The sequence below is a fragment of the Pan paniscus genome, chromosome 5 (genome assembly GCF_029289425.2).
Source record: "Pan paniscus chromosome 5, NHGRI_mPanPan1-v2.0_pri, whole genome shotgun sequence".
Taxonomy (NCBI): Eukaryota; Metazoa; Chordata; class Mammalia; order Primates; family Hominidae; genus Pan; species Pan paniscus.
Window position 1 is genome coordinate 68,003,819 of NC_073254.2, and position 20,160 is coordinate 68,023,978.

General features: G+C 43.5%; 1 protein-coding gene across 2 annotated transcripts in view; it reads right to left on the reverse strand.

Annotated features, from left to right (window-relative positions):
• Positions 1-15,497, reverse strand: part of GCLC (glutamate-cysteine ligase catalytic subunit) — a 50,919-nt gene extending 35,422 nt beyond the window's left edge. Inside the window, exon 1 of one of the 2 annotated variants that reach the window (XM_008954381.5) lies at positions 15,106-15,497. In XM_008954381.5, the coding sequence (XP_008952629.1) occupies positions 15,106-15,126 (21 nt within the window). In that variant the 5' untranslated portion in view covers positions 15,127-15,497. Of the gene's footprint in view, positions 1-11,557; positions 12,165-15,105 lie in introns of those variants that run through there. The other variant, XM_024929175.5, reaches the window with a different exon arrangement.
• Positions 15,498-20,160: the final 4,663 nt, after the last annotated feature.

Sequence of the window (20,160 nt, forward strand, 5' to 3'; positions counted from 1 at the left end):
TTAGAGATCATCCATCAGAGTAGAACCTTAGTCATAGAAACTCGCTCAGAACATACCAATCTAAATAACCAAACTTTCCAAGTGCCAATAAAGATATATCAAATATGAACTCTTTTGGCTATAAGTCTGAGGCTCATTACATCCCTCTCTGTCTTTTTAAACCACGTCTGAGAAACAGAACCATTAAGTGGAGATTAAGTCATCACTCATTCAGTTTCACTACACACCAGTGATAACTTAGCCACAGAGATATTACCAAAGTGACCCAAACTCATATGCTGTCCCAGTGCAAGCCTGTCTCCTTCTAAAAACTATAATCAAGATTTCAAGCATCATATGAAATGTAAAAACATGCATGGGGGCTTTGTGGCATTTATTTTGATCTGACACCAACTTTTGCTATTCTCCCAAATCCTTAATATGTTCAGATATGGTGTTGCCAGACGCCCCCAGTACCTGCCCAACTGGCAAATCCAGAGGCTTCTTGTCCTTCCCCACCTCTTGAAAGCCTGCCATCATTCTTCCTACACACAGCAATACTACTAACTCCCACACCAAATTTCTAGGAAATTAATTAAGATTACTTTTTCAGTTGATGGTAAAGTATGTAATCTCAAAGAAAATGCTGAAACCTGAAAGGTTCAGGGGAATGAATTCTACCACTTCTGGTAGAATTTACCGATTTTCATAAGTTACAGAGTATTAAGTATTAAGGTATTCTGAAACAATTAAAAATTGTTAAAAAATACAACTAAAAGAATCTATATATATAAACATGCAATTCAAAACACCAAATGATAAGGTTTTTTAATTAGTCTTACAAATGAGGAAATTGTGGTCCAAAGAATTTAAGTTCTGTTTTTCTTTTCTTTTCTTTTTTTTTTTGAGACGGAGTTTCGCTCTTGTCGCCCAGGCTGGAGTGCAATGGCGCAATCTCAGGTCACTGCAACCTCTGCCTCTCAGGTTCAAGTGATTCTCCTGCCCCAGCCTCCCTGGTAGCTGGGATTACAGGCATGTGCCACAACTCTCAGCTAATTTTGTATTTTTAGTAGAGAGGGGGGTTTCACCATGTTGGTCAGGCTGGTCTCGAACTCCTGACCTCAAGTGATCCACCTGCCTCGGCCTCCCAAAGTGCCGGGATTACAGGCGTGAACCATCACACCCAGTCTTTAGTCCTGTTTTCTAAGCTCACACAACCCGGGGTGACCCCAGGTCTTCGACTCTGATCTTCAGACTAAAGTTCATTAATAAAATGTATGTCGACTTTGAAACTAATTGTGTTTTTACCAAATATCCAGTCACAGGATGATAACAGAGATACTAAATGATGAAAACTATGGCTTAAGAGCAAAGAAAATCCTGACCTTTTAAAAACTTGGCTAAATCTTGGGTGCTGGCAAGTATCTTATAAACCACAATGATAGCCAGCTTTGGACAAAGTTTACAGACAAAGGAGAACACAGCTAAAAGGATAGAAAAAGTGGGAAACACTTCCACTTCTAATCAAGATGGAGTAACAGGGGCTAAATTTACCCTCCTACCTGAAAAACCAAAAAACAAAAAACAAAAAAAAAGAGAGAGGAGAAAATATATGAAAGAATAATTTTCAAGACACTGCGTATCAGATAAGAAAGGATCCCTGAGACACGGGGGAAAATCAGTGGGCCCTACAATTGCCCCCACTTACTGCCTGGAGAGAGGCTCCAGGTCATGGGCAGGAAGGTGAAGAAGAGCCCAGTGGACTCCCTGGGTGGAAGAGATGGAGCTGAAGGTCCGGGGAAACCATTTACAATAGAACTGAAACATGAGAAACATTCAGGGATAACATGACAAAAAAGATGTGAAAGACCTATACACGAAAAACTACAAAACACTGCTGGGAGAAATGAAAGATGTAAGTAGAGTGGAGAGATATTTATATACTTGAAGACTCAATATTGTTGAGATGTTAATTTTTCCCAAACTGATCTACAGATTCAATGCAATCCCAATAAAAAACCCCAGCAGGGTTTTTTTGTTTTAAGTAGAAATTGCCAATCTGGTTCTAAAATTCACGTGGAAATTCAAAATATCCAGAAGAGTCAAACCAACTGAAAAAGAATAAAGCTAGAGAGCTAATACTACATGATCTCATGGCTTATTATAAAGATACAGCAATCAAAAGAGTATGCCATTAGCCAGGTGAGGTGGCACATGCCTGTAAGTCCCAGCTACTTGTTAGGCTAGGGCAGAGGTTTGTTTGAGCCCAAGAGTTCTAGGACAGCCTAGGCAGCATAGCAAAACCTCATCTCTTAAAAATAAAAATAAGGCCAAGCACGGTGGCTTAAGACTGTAATCCTAGCACTTTGGGAGGCCAAGGCAGGTGGACTGCCTGAGCTCAGGAGTTCAAGACCAGCCTGGACAACATGGCGAAACCTCACCTCTACTAAAAACACAAAATTAGCCAGGCGTGGTGGCGCATGCCTGTAATCCCAGCTACTTGGGAGGCTGAAGCAGGAGAATCACTTGAACCTGGAAGGTGGAGGTTGCACTTAGCTGAGATTGCACCGCTGCACTACAGCCTGGGCCACAGAGTGAGAACTCTGTCTCAAAAAAAAAATAAAAAATAAAAAAAGAGAATGAAAACAGACTGAGAGGAAATATTTGCAAAGTTTGCAAAGCATGTGTCTGATAATACTTACATCCAAAATATAGAGAACGCTCAAAACTCAATAGTTTTAAAACAGACAAATGATTTTAACACACTTCACAAAAAAGATATACACATGACAAATCGGCACATAAAAAGATATTCAACATCACTGATCTTCAGGAAAATGCAATTTAAAAATACAACAACGTACCACCACACTCCTATTAGAATCGCTAAAATTAAAGAGACTGCCCATACCGGTGTTAACAAGAATGTGGATGAACTGAACTGGCATACTCTGCTAGTGAGAATGCAAAATGGTATAACCACCCTGGAAAAGTTTGGTATTATAGTTTCCTTAAAAAGTTAACAACACGCTACTCCTAGGGTAATAAGATGAAGAAAAGCATTAGTCCATACATACAAACTTGTATGTTAATGTTCATATAATTTTTTTATAATAGTGAAAAACTGAATGCAACACAAATGGTGAATGTATAAACAAACTGGTATAACCATGGAATGAAATATTACTCAGCGACGAAAAGGAATGAACTACTGACACATGTAACAACATGGATGGATCTCAAAATATTTATGTAGACTCTAAGAAGGCAGACCAAAAGAGGATATGCTGGATGATTTCCTAGATACATGAAACTAGATATCAAATGCAAACTATGATTTCTTAAATATGAAAATCTAGAAAATGCAAACTACAGAAAGCAGATCAGCTGCATGGGATGGAGAGAGGAAGAAATTACCAAAGGGGCATGATGACATTTTTGGAGATAATGAATATACTTATTATCAGAGGTGATTTTATGATGTATACATATATCAAAACTTACCAAATTGTACATTTTAAATATGTGCAGTTAACTTTATGTTAATTATAACTCAATAAAGCTGTTAAAATGTTTTTTTAAAAACACCTGATTATATCATGAAATGTAGAAACAGAGTACTAATTAGCAAACTTGTTAGGATATGGTCTTTCCAGTAATACCAGCAATATCAGTAATGCTTCATATACAGTTTTCTAACTTTAATAATATATTCAGATGCCTTGACAGTATGTAAAAATGTTCAGAAACATAGTGATGTTAGAGGCTCAATTAATATTGTGACATCTTTTCTGAACATACAGAGTCTTACTGAATGTTACTCAGGTTTATGCTTCAAAATGAAACTACAGACAGTACCAATCAATGAGTACATCTGCTAATACCATACTTCTAGACAGTAGGGTCTTAACATGGAGGAATTCAACCATGATATGGTAGGTCACAGTAACTGATAAGTCTTAAAAGATTTTTTCTGTAGGAGATAGGTATAGAAGACTAATACACTTTTTTTCCATTCTACTTTTCTCATGCTTTTAAAGTACAACATAACCTCTACTTTTTGAGAACTAGACAAAGACTTCTACAAGCTGGCTAAACCTATTCACTGCATTTACAACACTAAACTGCACAATAACCTTCACATACTATCCAATGGTATTTCTCACCTTTCCTCCTTTGTTACACTGTTCTTTTGACTATAATGCCTTCCTTTCTCCCCTTCATCTAATTAATGACCACACACTCTTTAAGGCAGTTTCTCAAAGGTGGTGTCTGAAGGAAAACCAGAATCAACTGAAGTGCTCTCCCCCTCTCTCTCTAGCATACACGCATGCACACATGTGCAAAGGGCACAAGGGAACTTCTGGGGGTGGGTAGGGGTTAATGGACAATAAATGCTGTTGAATCAATGTCCAGTGACAGCTAAAAAAGATAGAGAGATGCGACAACTTTGCTTTTTGTGTTACAGAATACGCTATGACCTATAGAAGGAACCTGAATCTTTGTAATGCCTATTAAGAAATAATTAATTTGTGCTCTATATCTTATTTTAAGAAGCCTAGCCTGAGCCTGTGTCAATGCGTTTTTGAAGCGCAACTTAGAAATACGATCTAAACAGCTTGAGCCTGGGAGGCTGCGGCTGCAGCACACTGTGATGGTGTCACTGCACTCTAGCCTGGGTGACAGAGCAAGACCCTGTCTCAAAATAAATAAATAAATAAATACATACATACATAATATTAAAAAAAAGAAAAGAAATACAATAAAAAATTACTGTTAATGGAATATAATTGTATCTGAACAAGCAAGTTTCAGTTAACTGTAAAAAATAAACCAAAAAACCCTACATATGTGGAATGTTTCATTCCCCAATGACCACAGCTATTTAAATAAGATATACTGGATGTTTTAAATTTTCTAAGTAAATGGTTTAGGCTATTTGTGAGATTTTACTTAACAGGCTAGGCACCTGCAAACCATCTCACTAATATTACCCCATTTAATCTCAATAACCCTGTAAGGAAGGTAGTATTGTCCTCATTTAATAGATGACAAAATTGAAGTTGGGAGAGTAAGCAACTTGCCCAAAGCTATAGAGAACCTTCAATTTGACTCAAATAATTGTGTTTTTGTCCATTCTAAATTTATCACTCAAGACTGTATTTTTAAATAGGATCATACACTTATTCATTAATAAGCTAGGCATTTTCTTTTTTCTTTCCTTTTTTTTTTTTTTTTTTTTAAAAGAGATGGGGTCCCACTTGGTCATCCAGGCCAAAGTGCAGTAGTGGCATGATCCCAGCTCACTGCAGCCATGAACTCCTGGGCTCCAGTGATCCTTCCACCTCAGCCTCCCAAGTAGCTGGGATTACAGGCACAAGCCACCATGCCTGGCAAGCTATGCATTTTCTTTTTTTTTTTGAGATGCAGTCTCGCTCTGCCGCCCAGGCTGGAGTGCAGTGGCGCAATCTAGGCTCACTGCAAGATCCACCTCCCGGGTTCACGCCATTCTCCTGCCTCAGCCTCCCGAGTAGCTGGGACTACAAGTGCTCACCACCACACCTGGCTAATTTTTTTTTTTTTTTATTTTTAGTAGAGACAATGTTTCACCATGTTAGCCAGGATGGTCTTGATCTCCTGACCTCGTGATCTGCCTGCCTCGGCCTCCCAGCTATGCATTTTCTAAATAGTCACTTCAGCATTCTGAACCTAGCATAGGCAAATTGGAAGTTCAAACTCAATGGATGATATATCAGCCCTTAATAAATCTCATCTCTGTTTTACACATAAGAACATGCTCATAAAGATTAAAGATACATTGCATTTTCCTCTCAAAGTTCACATGGACTTTTCTGCTAACTAGAGGACAATTTACCTTCTTGCCTTCAAGAGCCACTGCACTGGGTTACAAACTTAGAAGTAAAAGTTTAGTTTTAAATGTTGTTTTCTGACCCTCTACAACCTATACAGTTTGAAATCTGTAAAAAGAAATTCAATGAAATTTATGATTGTAAATAACCCAAAACCTGGTATAATGTTTAAGGACTGGACCTGGAGTCAGACAGATTTCAATTTTGATGATATGTCTGCCACTAAGTAGCTGAAAAGGTCTGGCAGGCAGCTAACACTGGAGTCATCAGAAAAAATCAAGTCATATTTGTTACATTTACATCATAGATTTCCCAGATCTGTCTTTTAATGTGCATATCTAAGTTACAAACAAAACCCATATCTGAAAAGCTGCATGTGAACTGTGCAGAAGGGCTTACTTGTTTGTATTCTCAGCAGGCAACAGGGCACCCAGGAATATCCCCCTTACCTCTCCTCAACCTGGGGCAAAATAGGTATCTCCCTGGAACCTAAGAGTTGGAACTTCTGTTTCCCACAGAAGCAGCACAGTAAATGGTGGCTAGAGTTAGGACCTGTCATATTAAAGGTGAGACAGGCATCTGTAGGCTGATCTTGGAGCTTCTCACAGGAAAATACCTGAGTTCCAAAAAGCCAGCATACACGCACCTCTGTAAGACAATCCACTTCAGCCTTGGATGAGAACACAAACTGAACCCCAAATCCAACATTCTTTCTGGTGTGAAGAGACAAATACTATCCTAGTAAGTAGAGCTGAGCATTTCTAAAGTGGCAGCCTCTCCTTCCAACCATACCTATGGCGCGTTTTAAGTTCATTTTTGTCTTTTTTTATCCAAGTCCATGGCTCTATAAGTGCAACAGTAAGCAAAAAAAGCAGCATTTTGATATGATGCCCATAAAGCCCAACATATCACATCCAAAACACCACTTTCTGTCCTGCGGGCCATTCTTCATCTCCACGTGGCACACCATCCACCACACCCACTTTTATCTACCACACACTTTTATCTGCGCAGCCTGTTTCTCAGTTATTTCTCAAGGCTTCTGCACACAAACAAGCTCTCTTGCATCTGAGCCACTAGGCTTCTGACCTGTCTTCACACTTCTATTCAGAATGTGTACCAGTGAGTTCCTACTATGTGCAAAGATTAGTGCTAACCTGTTCTTTTTCACAAGGCTCACCTCATTGAATAAATAAATCTGAGACTGTGGCCTTCAAACTCTTCAACTGTGAACCATAGTAAGAAATAATTTACATGCAATCCAATGCACAAGCCTACCCTTCACACACCCCCTCGGAAGATAACTCAGAAGTCTTACATAATATTCTTACTATGGTATGATAAATTAATATTCTTCACCCTATTCCATTTAATATTTTAAAAAGTCCTGTTGGCAAAGAGATATTAGCACTCCAATGTTCATCGAAGTTATTCAGAATAGCCAAGATGTAGAGACAACTAAATGTTCACTGACAGAAGAATGAAGACAATGTGGTACATACAAGCAATGGAATATTATTCAGCCTCAAAAAAAAAAAAAAAAAAAGAAAGAAAATCCTGCAGTATGGGATAATTTAGATGAACCTTGAGGACATTATGTTAAGTGAAATACATCGGTCACAGAAGGACAAATACTGCTTGATTCTACTTATATCAAGTACTAAAGTAGTCAAACTCATAGAATCAGAAAGCAGAATTGTTGCCAGGAGCTAGGGGGAGGGGAAAATTGAGGAACTGCTAATCGGTGAGCATGGGTTCAATTATGCAAGATAAACTAGTTCTAGAGATCTGTACAACATTGTCCCTGTAGTTAACAATACTATATTTGTGCACTTAAAAATCTGTTAAGGAGGTAGAGCTCATGTTAAGTGTCTTGCCACACACACACACACACACACACAGAAGTCCTGGTTGGAATCTTCTAAATGTATGTCAACCCACTACTGAATCATGACCTGCAGTCTGAAAAATAATGCTCTTACAAAAGGGTGATTAGATTACATTCACATGATGATGCCGCTAGAGGAATGGTTACAGGCATCAGCAAATACTTAGGCATGATGAGACCCTCCCATCCTCACCCCACAAAAAAAAATCACACCTTCTCTCTGCATATAAGAGATGTAGAGAGGTGGCCAGGCACACTGGCTCATGCCTGTAATCCCAGCACTTTGGGAGGCCAAGGCAGGTGGATCACCTGAGGTCAGGAGTTCGAGACCAGCCTCGCCAACATGGCGAAACCCCGATTCTACTAAAAATACAAAAATTAGCCGGGCATGGTGTTGGGTGCCTTATAATCCCAGCTACTCAGGAGGCTGAGGCAGGAGAATCACTTGAACTCTGGGAGGCGGAGGTTGTGGTGAGCCGAGATCACGTCATGCACTCCAGCCTGGGTGACAAGAGCGAGACTCCGTCTCAAAAAAAAAGAAAAAAAGAAATGTAGAGAGGTACCACAATGGAGAATTAGTATCTGCATCCCAGATCAAGGGTGGGAGGGAGAACAAGCCTGGGGGAGACCAAGGTTTCACTGAAGTGCCATTGCAGGAGGAAAAAGTAGAGTGGGGCTTCTTTTTCTTTAATCACCTAGGCAGTCTTCACAATCTTAATTCTTTCCTTTGTGTCGGGCAACTGTCGACACTTCAGGGCAGGAATGTTATTCTTCTCAAAAATTCTATACTCCACCCAGAGACATAACTGAAGCAAATTTAAAATAATAAAAAATGAGCAGCGGGTTGTGTTTCTCTTCTAAGATGACTTTTCCACCTCAGTTTGTTTACTCCCCACTCCAAAAGACATTAATATGTTAGTGGGGTGGGGGTGGGGGTGGGGGAACAAAGGAAGATGTGGAAAACAAAATAGTCTAGGGAAATAGAAAGGACAGATCATAAAACAGTAAAATGCTGGTAAAAGCAGCATTTCAAATGAGGTTTAAAAAATCAATTTATAGCTTTGTATTTAATTTATGACAGAGTATTTGGAACAAGAAATGTGAAGGTATAGTCTTAACAGTCACTAATGAAAGTTTTCAGTGAACATCATTTACACATTTTAAGGTAAGAGCAGTGTTATCAAATCTTTTTTTGGGGTGGGGGGCTAGGGTCTCACTGTCACCCAGACTAGAGTGCAGTTGAATAATCACGGCTCACTGCAGCCTCAAACTCCCAGGCTTAAGCGATCCTTCTATCTCAGCCTCCCGAGTAGTTGGGGCGACAGGCACATGCCACTAATTTTTTATTTTTTGTAGAGATGGGGTCTCGCTACATTGCCCAGGCTGGCCTTCAACTCCTGGGCTCAAGCAATCCTCCTGCCTGGACCTTCCAAAGTGTTGGGATTACGGGCCACCACGCCCAGCCATTATTAGAGTCTTAATACAATACCAAAGTCTAATTCTCCACAGATCTGCTCAGCGTAATTTTTTCAAGAAGTGTTATGACCTGGCTGAAATGCTGGGTCCAATTTTCTCTCCTTTATAGATGCATAATACAAGTTTGCATTATGGCCACTCTTTTCCAAGCCCCTTGATCTTTTGGAGTGGGAAGGAGGTAAACCTATCGCAAATCTCTCCATGAAAGCCTGTTAAAGCAGAGACACGTACTTCAAGGCTCTACTCTTCAGCTCTTCCCACTTCAATTTACCCAACAACTACAAAAGTTACTTAAAATGGGTAGTTCTAAATGCTCTTCCTGCCAACAGGAGAGGCCTTTTTTAAAAGGGTAAGATTAAGGATTCCTGGAGTGTCTTGCAGGAATACACCAAATGGGACAAAGATGGATAAGGGGTGGTGGGGGGTGGGGTGTTGTCTCCAGAAGGAGTTGCTGAGCTCCAACTGTGCTGCAAATTTCCTGTTGATGTAGTTCTACCTGGGACAATGACTACCAAAGACTTGAACTGCCTGCCTTTGTAGAGAGACCTAGTTAAATGTCAAAAGCAGCACAGGGCCCGGCACATTGGCTCATGCCTGTAATCCCAGCACTTTGGGAAGCCGAGGCGGGTGGATCACCTGAAGTCAGGAGTTTGAGATCACCCTGACCAACGTGGTGAAACCCTGTCTCTACTAAAAATACAAAAATTAGCTGGGCGTGGTGGCAGGCACCTGTAATCCCAGCTACTCAGGAGGCTGAGGCAGGAGAATTGCTTGAACCCGGGAGGCAGAGGTTGCAGTGAGCCGAGATCACACCATTGCACTCCAGCCTGGGCGACAGAGCAAGATTCTGTCTCAAAAAAAAAAAAGAGCAGCACAAAAAAATGTCAAACTTCGAACTGCTCTACAATGACTAGTTACCATACAGTGGGAACTTGAAATAGTAGTTCATTCACTCATTCATGCCACAAGGACCTGATGCCAACTACACCAGGCACAAGGCTGGGCTCTAGGAAAACAGAGGTGAACAAGCATAATGTCCCTGCCCTATTTCGTCTTACATTTTCCTGTGACACACAATACAAAAATGAATATACAAAATGGCAGATGCTGTAAAGAAACTATGAACTTTACAGTAAAACTGAAGAATCATCACCAAAACACATGCTGTGCTTTTTCTGTTCAAAGAAGTGTGACAAACCACTTTTTGTAGAAATGTGAATTACTAGTCATCATACTTTCCTAATTTAAAACAGCACAATTTCTTCAGCTGTAGGAGGTAGAATCCCAATCTTAGAAGAAAAAAAAAACTAACTTTTTGAAAGGAGATATTCTGCACTGGTGTAACAGCACCTCAGCACTTAGGCCAAGAGTGGTAACAACACTGGCCAAAAGATAAACAATTTACACAGGTGGCAAGCCATCTAAGGCAAAAGCTAAAAACAAGAAAAACAGATGGACTTCTCAAGAAGTCATTTAATGTGTACTGCATACACACGTAATTTTCAAAAACAGAAAGGGAAGGCACAAAAAGTTTTGGCAGATGACACTAAATCAACAGTTTTAACATTGCTGCATTCCAGATCATTCCAATAAACAATGGTTCAACATACTGAGAATCTAGAGACATTTCATCTCTAGGCAGAACACTGGTTTGTAAAGTTTAGTTGCTGGACCTAGGCCATGGAAAGACACAAACAAATCCTAATGTTGAAACTCTAAATGCATTCCCACTTAGAATTAAACAGGAAAGGGAAGGTTCCTCCCCCATGTAGGAAACTGAGCCGTAACTTACTGGTTTCAATTTATAGCTATGAAGTGTGTGTGTTTTGGAGGGGAGGGGAGATGAGAAGTTGGAGAGGTTTAAGGAAAAGACACCTGCATGAGGTAGGGCAGAAGTGGACATCCTGAAGACCTGATTTCTAAAAGCAGCAGGCCTACTAGGAAAACTTAAATCTCTTTCATATTGACTGCAAAAGCGAATTTTGAGCCTGTAAGGTGGATCATGGTAGTTGCCGGTCTGCAGATACACTAGGTTGAAGACTCGCAGCACCTAATGTCACTTTTTCATGCTCACGCCCTCCCAGCGCCCAATCCGTGTTTATGGAATGAAGGGGAAAATCCAAAAGAATGAATGAACAAGAAAGGAGTCTAGTCAGGAGGATGGCCCTGGACGCCGACTAGGCGAAAGCAGGGACGATGCTCCCGGGGCCGGTAGGCGCTCGAGGACCCCCGGGCGCAGTGGAGAACGCGGACCGCGATAGGGCCGGGGGCGTAGGGCAAGACAAAGGCAGCGCGGGCGGCCAGACACGGGTGCCCGGCGGGGACGGGGACCGCGGGCGCTCACCTCATCGCCCCACTTGAGAACGTCCTTGTGCCGGTCCTTGACGGCGTGGTAGATGTGCAGGAACTGGAGGATCCCGTGCCGCCGCACGTGGTCGGCATGGCGCTTGGTTTCCTCCCAGCTCAGCGGCGAGCCCTGGGACAGCAGCCCCATGGCCGCCCCCTCCTCCTCCTCCTCCTCCTCGGGGCTGACGGCGGTCGCCCGCTCCGGGCGCGAGACGGACACTCAGCCGCCCGCAGAAGGCGGCTGCCGCTCCACCCCGCGGGGGCGCTCTCGGGCCGCAGTCGGCGGAGGGAGGGTCCTGCCCGCTCCGGCTCCCCGGCGGCGGCCCCTGGCGCCCAGGTGACAGACCCTGGGTCCAACGCACCGCGCGGAGGCGAAGGCAGAAGACCGAGAGCAGGCGGGACGGCTCTCGGCCCAGCGGCCTCGCCCTCCCCGCTGCTCCTCCTCCCGCTCCGATGCGGCGGCGGCGGACCCCACGGCCGCGCTGCCGCGGCGGCTCCCGCTTCTCTTTGCCGGTCTGGTGCACTGGCTTCTTCCTACTTGTGACCAAAACCTGCGCCGCCGCGGAGCATGCCCAGTCTTTGCGTCCGCTAGCTCGCCGCTCCTGGGCGCGATCCTGCGCTCCAGGTTTTATAGACTACGGGCGAAGGCGGGGAGAGGAGGCGGTGCAGTGGCGGAGGCGTGGCCTGAAGCCCGGTGGGAACCGCGGAGGCTGAGGAGGCGTGTGCAAGGGTGATTGGGGCGCAGTTGAGGGGAGCAGCTCGCGAGAAGGGGGCGTGCGGTCGGCCTCGCTTTACGCAAACGCGACATATCAAAATGCATTTTTTTGCTAATCAAAAGAGATAAACTTGGGATTCGGGAAGAAAGTTGATTATTTGAATCAATGACGAACTCACCATATTATGTTTTAGTTGGACAGGGCCTCACACTTAGAGTGAGAGCGGCAGAATGTGTTGAGGAAAGTATTAACATGGTAGTGAAGTGAAACAGTTCAACTCTAGGCTCCATCACTTACTGACTGTGAGACTTGGGACAAGTTCTTCCCATATCTGCATAAAATTAGATTAATTCTATCTTTTATAGATGTCGTAATTATGTGCGTAGTGTACATGTGTATAGTGTTGGCCAATAAATTGACCTGGTTATTAAGAGGAATCAATTTGTCAACATGTGTAAATCATCATTATTCCCTACTGTCTTGATTAACTGGTGACCTATGTTCTCTGGATGGCACGGACACCATTTATTGCAAAAAGTCTCCAGATAGACCATATGAGGAACCATCTCCAAAAGTTTATCCTCCATCTAAACCTAAAATTCATCCCTTAAGTGATCAAAATGACGTTCTTGTGAGCCTACCGTGGGGTGGGGTTGAAGATAGTGGGAACACCTAGAGTTGGCCTTATCTTGGAGGGAAAGGAGAGGAAGGAGGTACCGTGCCCCCAAGTGATTGTTTAATAAATACGTGTTGACAGAGCAATGACCTGTCGGGAAAAGTGAAGGCAACTAGATCATACATGTACCTACCCAGAAAGTGTGTATTTATCATACCCTCTTCCCTCGCACTACAGAGTTAACATTCAGTAAGCACTTATTAATTGCTGAACGAGTGAGTACATGATAGCAGGATTCTCTTCTCCCACAGCCTTCATATTGGATGTGCCCCTCACAGGGCTTGGGGGCATGAATACCCAAGGTCTGTCTGGGATTTCCACAATGGCGTGTGTGTGTGTGTGTGTCTGTGTGTGGTAGGGATGTTTGAAGCTCAGGAGATGATGTTTCCATCCTCATCACACAGGTGGGATAGAAATCAAACCACATTATTCTAATTTTTCCACAGCCTTTTCAACAACTTCCTTTGCCCTCCCACCAACCTCACCAGATCTGTATATGGTTCTGGCACTCTGTTGTTTTTCCTGCTTGAAATTCTCCATCTGACACACTCATGTTCATCTCCTGAGTCACAGTTATTCCTCTCTGTGTTTTGGTTGCATTCGTACATTAATGATAGAGTCATTTTAAAGATAGCTCCACACTAAATAGTGAATTCCTCTGGGGCACAGATGACTTATGCCTTTTGTACCTTTAATTCTAGAAAAGTGCTTGGTATAGAGTGTGTGCTTAATAAATGTTAGCTTCTCCATGAAAAGCAGGTAGTGGGAGAGGGGGAGAAACAGTGTTTCCCATGTAGGTAAGACATCCAAGGATCATTGGGTTATTCTCATAATGTCATCTGACATTTTCATAGACCTGCATTGTTCAACACGACAGCCATCAGCCACATTGGCCAATGCACATTTGAAATGTGGCTAACATGACCGAGAAACCAAATTTTCATTTTAATTTAATCAATTTAAATGTAAATTTAAAAACTGATATTCCATTCAGTTACTGGAAAACTTTTAAGTAAATTTGAAACAAGTTGGAAATGTGAATCCATTTTTGACTGTAAATTTTATGAAATGTAATTACAGATCAAGTATTTCCAATGAAAAACTTAGTGGCCCAGATGTGTTGTGAGTGTAAGTCACACACCAGATTCTAAGACAGTAGAATAAAAAGATGTAAATATCTCATTAAAAGTTTTATATTGATTACATAGCGATATAGTATTTTGGAAATTTTGAGTTAAATATGATGTGGTATGTTATTTAAATTAATTCACCACCACCCCCGCCCACTTTTATTTTTAGTTTTAAAGGAGGCTACTGAAAAATTTAAGATTACATATGTGGCTCTCATTCCACTTTATTGAAACAGTACTGATGTAGACCTTGATTTACACTTTGCAAAGAAGTTTTCCCATACACCTGCTGCACACCATACACTTTTCCCATGCACCTGTTAGGAATCATGGACCTGGGCGGTTCAATAATAGACTAAATTCTTGTCTAGCCAAAGCCCTACACGACACTGAACCTAGTAAGAGTTTAACACTGTAATTGGAGTTACTCTGTCCTAGATCCCGGCTCACACTCACATAAGGGACCTCCCTCACCCTACCCCCCCGAATTCTGAACCAGCTCCCCCAGCGGGGGTCCCAGAGCTTTGGACAATCTCAAAAAGGGCGCCGGCGCTGCTGCACCACAGGGCACTTATGCCCAATTTAAACCTTGATCTCTCAGGGTCTTTAGCCTTTTCTGTTACAAAGAAAAAACAAAAATCCCATCACGGATCAACTGAAGTCATATTTAACAAGAGTTACTCCCCTCTGACAATGCTTTGCCTGCATAGGTCCACTACGGCTCGATTTCATTCTGTAGACTGCACCCAGGGCTAGGTTTCGACATCTGGAAGTGAGTTTTCAGCAGACAGCTCCATCAGGGCTGTAACGATAGCTGAAGGGCAAAGAAGGAGCTCATATCTTGCAGAATCAGCTCTTCCCTAGACCACGACCAAAGGCCGATTCCCAGTAGTGTCTTCCGCGGAAAAACGCGAGACCCGCTCTCCAGGAACCCATCTCTGCCCAGCGGCGCCCTGGCACCGCAACCTCGCCTCGCAGCCCCGCGGACCAACACAGGCCCCGCCCCCAGAGCCGCCCGGAAAACCTGGACCGTGGAGATCCGCATCGGGGGACGCCGTGCAGTCGTGGGGCCAAGCTGAGCATGCTCGGAGAGCCGGCCTGTCGCGGGAGGAAGCGGTGTGGGCCGCGGGCGGTGCACGCCGCGCAGTTGTTGTGATACAGCCCCCGCCACGTGACTGCGCGGGCCCGCCTCCCCCGCGCGCGGCACCGCCTCCCCGTGACTCAGCACTTTGTGCGGGCTCCGAGCCGGAGGTCAATCCGGGGGAGGCTTCTTAGGGCAAAGTCTCAGTCCATCACTCCTGACCTCTGGGCTGCTGCTGCTGCTAGGATTGCCGCAGTCATTTCAGACACGATGGGTTTCGGGCCTCCAAGGACCAAAAAATACATCATTTTCTCTGTGGTCACGCCATTCCCAGTTTCCCTTGAGTCAGCGGCTTCGCGAGATCAAATAAGGAAAACAGAGAGAGTGCCTAGGAGACTCTGAGGAAGGCACTTCTAGGTCATCTGCCCCTGCCTTTACCGCTCTCTTTGGCTTAAGTATCCCTTGACCTTGGTGGTCTGTCGCTTGGGTCCCAGTATATCACATTCTATGCCAGGCACTTTGAGCTGGTATCCATAAAACAGTACTAATCTTTGCCACATTTTATAAGTGAGGCAACTGAGATCCAGTAATACTAAGTAACAGGTAGTGGCTAAGCTGGGGTTTGAACTCCAGTGATATTTCAAAGCTGTCTACTACACCACTCAGCCTGGGTGAAGCTGGTGGCTGCCTTCAGTGTGATTCTTCCTGGGACTTGATGCCAACCTTCATTACATCCTTTCTTCTCCCTTGACACACCCTTTCCCCAAAACCCGCGGATCTGCCTGTGAAGTCCTTAAGCTTTTTGTCTGTTAAATTTCTTAATTGGTGAAAACAAATAGTTATTTCTTAACTTCAGTGTACATGTTAAACAACAAAAGATACAAGTGAATTGTACTTGGAATTTGACTTGATCTTATTCAAGAAGATCCCTGGGGGCTTTATGATGGAAGAGCAGTAGCCAAAAGACTGGGGCTTTGGCCCCATCTCAGAGGGCTTCCTGCTGGGTCAATCTAAGCAAAGTTGTGATAATCATTGGAGAGTCCTTTCCTCTCATCTGTACAAATGAGAGTCTGGAGGAGATAAAGTTTCCCTTCCAGCCTAAACATTTTCTGATGTTATTACTAAAACTAGTTGAAAGAGTTCAAATCTTTTCGTATCGTGTACTATTTGTAATACATGCTGCTGAGGTGTGCTATTGTCATTGTCAAAAAAGCAAGGAAACTCTTTTGACCTTTTCCAAGCCAATTTTTAGTTTACATGGATTTTTGAAAAATATAAATGTGCTTGTTTTCATGTAGAGTTACAAAAGGTCTGTGAAGTTCAAGCGAAGAACTTTTTTAACATGGAGAAGTTTGAGTGTGCTAAAGAAGATGGGTAGGCATCAAAAGGGGGCAAGATTGAAGATGTGGGAACAAGAAAGGATATTTTCAGAAGCAAAATGTCTCAGGAGACCTGACTTGTTGGGATCCAGAACACATGGGAAGTGGTGAGCTTTTTTTTCTAGAAAAATCTCATTGTCTTCTTATAGAAGATAAAGACGCCATGATAATGTGTTGGGACAGGGCGAGTGATATCTGAGTCCTGTAGACTCACTCTTCTCACTGGAGAATAATTAAAGATAACTTTTTATTATGGACATTTCCAGTAAAGCACAAAAGTTGAGAGAACATAGTATAATGGCTCTTCATGTACTTTTTTCTTTAGTTTTTTTGAGATGGGAGTCTCGCTCTGTCACCCAGGCTGGAGTGCAGTGGCATGATCTTGGCTCACTGCAACCTCCACCTCCTGGGTTCAAGCGATTCTCCTGCCTCAGCCTCCCGAGTAGCTGGGACTACAGGCGCCTGCCACCATGCCTGGCTAATTTTTGTATTTTCAGTAGAGACGGGGTTTCACCGTTAGCCAGGGTGGTCTTGAACTCCTGACGTCAGGTAATCTGCCAGCCTCGGCCTCCCAAAGTGCTGGGATTACATGTGTGAGCCACTGTGCCTGGCCCTAGTTTTTGTATTTTTGGTAGAGATAGGGTTTTGCTATATTGGCCAGGTTGATCTCAAACTCCTGACCTCAGGTGATCCGCCTGCCTTGGCCTCCCAAAGTGCTGGGATTACAGGCATGAGCCATGGTGCCCACCTCTTCATGTACTTATTATTCATCTTTGTATGTTACAGTTACTTACCTCCTCCCATTAGTTTAAAGGAAATCTCACTCAAGTCTGATCTCAGGACCTGAGCTCTAAGTGAAGGTTGAAGAAAGAAAGAGGAATGTAGAAGATGAGGTTTGAGCAGCTGATATGGGAGGTGATCTAGAAAGATGGAAAATAATGAGCAATACCCTAATATCCGTAAACCAAAAATAAAATTCTAAGCCCTCCAACTAACTGAATGGACCACTCCTCTAGGCCAAGAACATTCTAAAGTAAACCTGAGGCCAGGCGCAGTGACTCACACCTGTAATCCCACCACTTTGGGAGGCCAAGGTGGGCAGATCACCTGGGGTCAGGAGTTCAAGACCAGCCTGGCCAACACAGCGAAACCCCGTCTCTACTTAAAATACAAAAATTAGCCAGGTGTGGTGGCATGCACCAGTAATACCAGCTACTTGGGAGGCTGAGGTGGGAGAATCACTTGAACAGGGAGGCAGAGGTTGCAATGAACCAAAATCACGCCACTGCACTCCAGACTGGGTGACAGAGTGAGACTCCGTCTCAAAAAAAAATAAAAAATAAATTAAAAAAAAGTAAACCTGAAATATGAAACACTACTTCAGGCCATGATGGAGTAGGTGATCGGACATGCCTAATTATAACATCCTCCCTTTGGATTTCAGGCACAGCTGACCAACATTAACATTGAAACAGACCTGAAGACTGACTAAACAGGTTCTTTGGAACAATAAAATACCAACATGATGGATAATAGGCCCTGAAGAAATCAAGTATTTTATCTTAAAATACAGTTCTTTGACATATTTTGAAATGGCCCTGCAAAGCTGTTTCTTGTGGGGAAAATCTACATCCTGTAGAGAATCCCCTTCCCTTTCCAGGTCTTTTTCCTGATCCAGAAGAGAATTAACGGAGTCTGGCACCTTTTTAAGTCTCCCAACAAACATTTACAATCTATTCTCTTTGAAGCCTGCTACCTGGAGGCTTCATCTGTATAATAAGAACCTTGGTCTCCACAACTCCTTAGTTAACCCAGACACTTCCTTCTATTGATTCTAGGTCCTTAGGTAAACTCAACCAATTGCCATTCAGAAAACCTTTGAATCCACCTATTCAAATATTAGCGGGGACCTGGAACTGACCCCCTGATACGGTTTGGCTGTGTCCCCACCCAAATCTCAACTTGAATTGTATCTCCCAGAATTCCCACCTGTTTTGAGAGGGACCCAGGAGGAGGTAGTTGAATCATGGGGGCTGGTCTTTCCTGTGCTATTCTCATGATAGTGAATAAGTCTCACAAGATCTGATGGGTTTATCAGGGGTTTCCCCTTTTGCTTCTTCCTCATTTTCTCTTGCTGCCACGCTGTAAGAAGTGCCTTTCACCTCCCACCGTGATTCTAAGGCCCTCCCAGCCATGTGGAACTGTAAGTCCAATTAAACCTCTTTTTTTTTTTTCCAGTCTCAGTTATGTTTTTATCAGCAGTGTGAAAATGGACTAATACAGTAAATTGGTACCAGTAGAGTGGTGTGTTGCTGAAAAGATACCTGAAAATGTAGAATCAACATTGGAACTGGGTAACAGGCAGAGGTTGGAACAGTTTGGAGGGCTCAGAAGAAGACAGGAAAATGTGGGAAAGTTTGGAGCTTCCTAGAGACTTGTTGAATGGCTTTGCCCAACATGCTGACAGCAATATGGACAATAATGTCCATGCTGAGGTGGTCTCAGATGGAGATGAGGAACTTGTTGGGAACTGGAGTAAAAGTGACTCTTGTTACGTTTTAGCAAAGAGACTGGTGGCATCGTGCCCCTGCCCTAGAGATTTGTGGAACTTTGAACTTGAGAAAGATGATTTAGGATACCTGGTGGAAGAAATTTCTAAGCAGCAAAGCATTCAATAAGTGACTTGGGTACTGTTAAAGTTTTATAAGGGAAGCAGATCATAAAAGTTTGGAAAATTTGCAGGTTGACTATGTGATAGAAAAGAAAAAACCATCTTCTGGGGAGAAATTCAAGCTGGTGTCAGAAATTTGCATAAGTAGCAAGGAGCCTAATGTTAATCCCTGAGACCATGGGGAAAATGTCTCCAGGCCATGTCAGAGACCTTCATGGCAGCCCCTTCCACCATAGGCCTGGAGGCCCAGGAGAAAAAAGTGGTTTTGTGGGCCAGGCCCAGGGTCTCCGTGCTGTGTGCAGCCCAGGGACTTGGTGCCCTGTGTCCCAGCCACTCCAGCCATGATTGAAAGGGGCCAACATACAGCTCAGGCTGTGGCTTCAGAGGGTGGAAGCCCCAAACCTTGGCAGCTTCCACGTGGTGTTGAGCCTATAGGTGCACAGAAGTCAAGAATTGAGGTTTGGTAACCTCCACCTAGATTTCAGATGTATGAAAACGCTTGGATGCCCAGTCAAAAGTTTGCTGCACAGGCAGGGGCTTCATGGAGTACCTCTGCTAGGGCAGAGCAGAAGGGAAATGTGGAGTTAGAGCCCCCACACAGAGTCCCTAATGGAGCACTGCCTAGTGGAGCTGTGAGAAGAGGGCCACTGTCCTCCAGATCCCAGGATGGTAGATCCACTGACAGCTTGCACCATGCACCTGGAAAAGCCGCAGACACTCAATGCCAGCCTGTGAAAACAGCTGGGAGGGAGGCTGTACCCTGCAAAGCCATCAGGGCAGAGCTGCCCAAGACCATGGGAACCCACCTCTTCGATCAGCATGACCTGAATATGAGACCTGGAGTCAAAGGATATCATTTTGGAACTTTAAAATTTGACTGCTCCACTGGATTTCGGACTTGCATGGGCCCTGTAACCCCTTTGTTTTGGCTAATTTCTCCCATTTGGA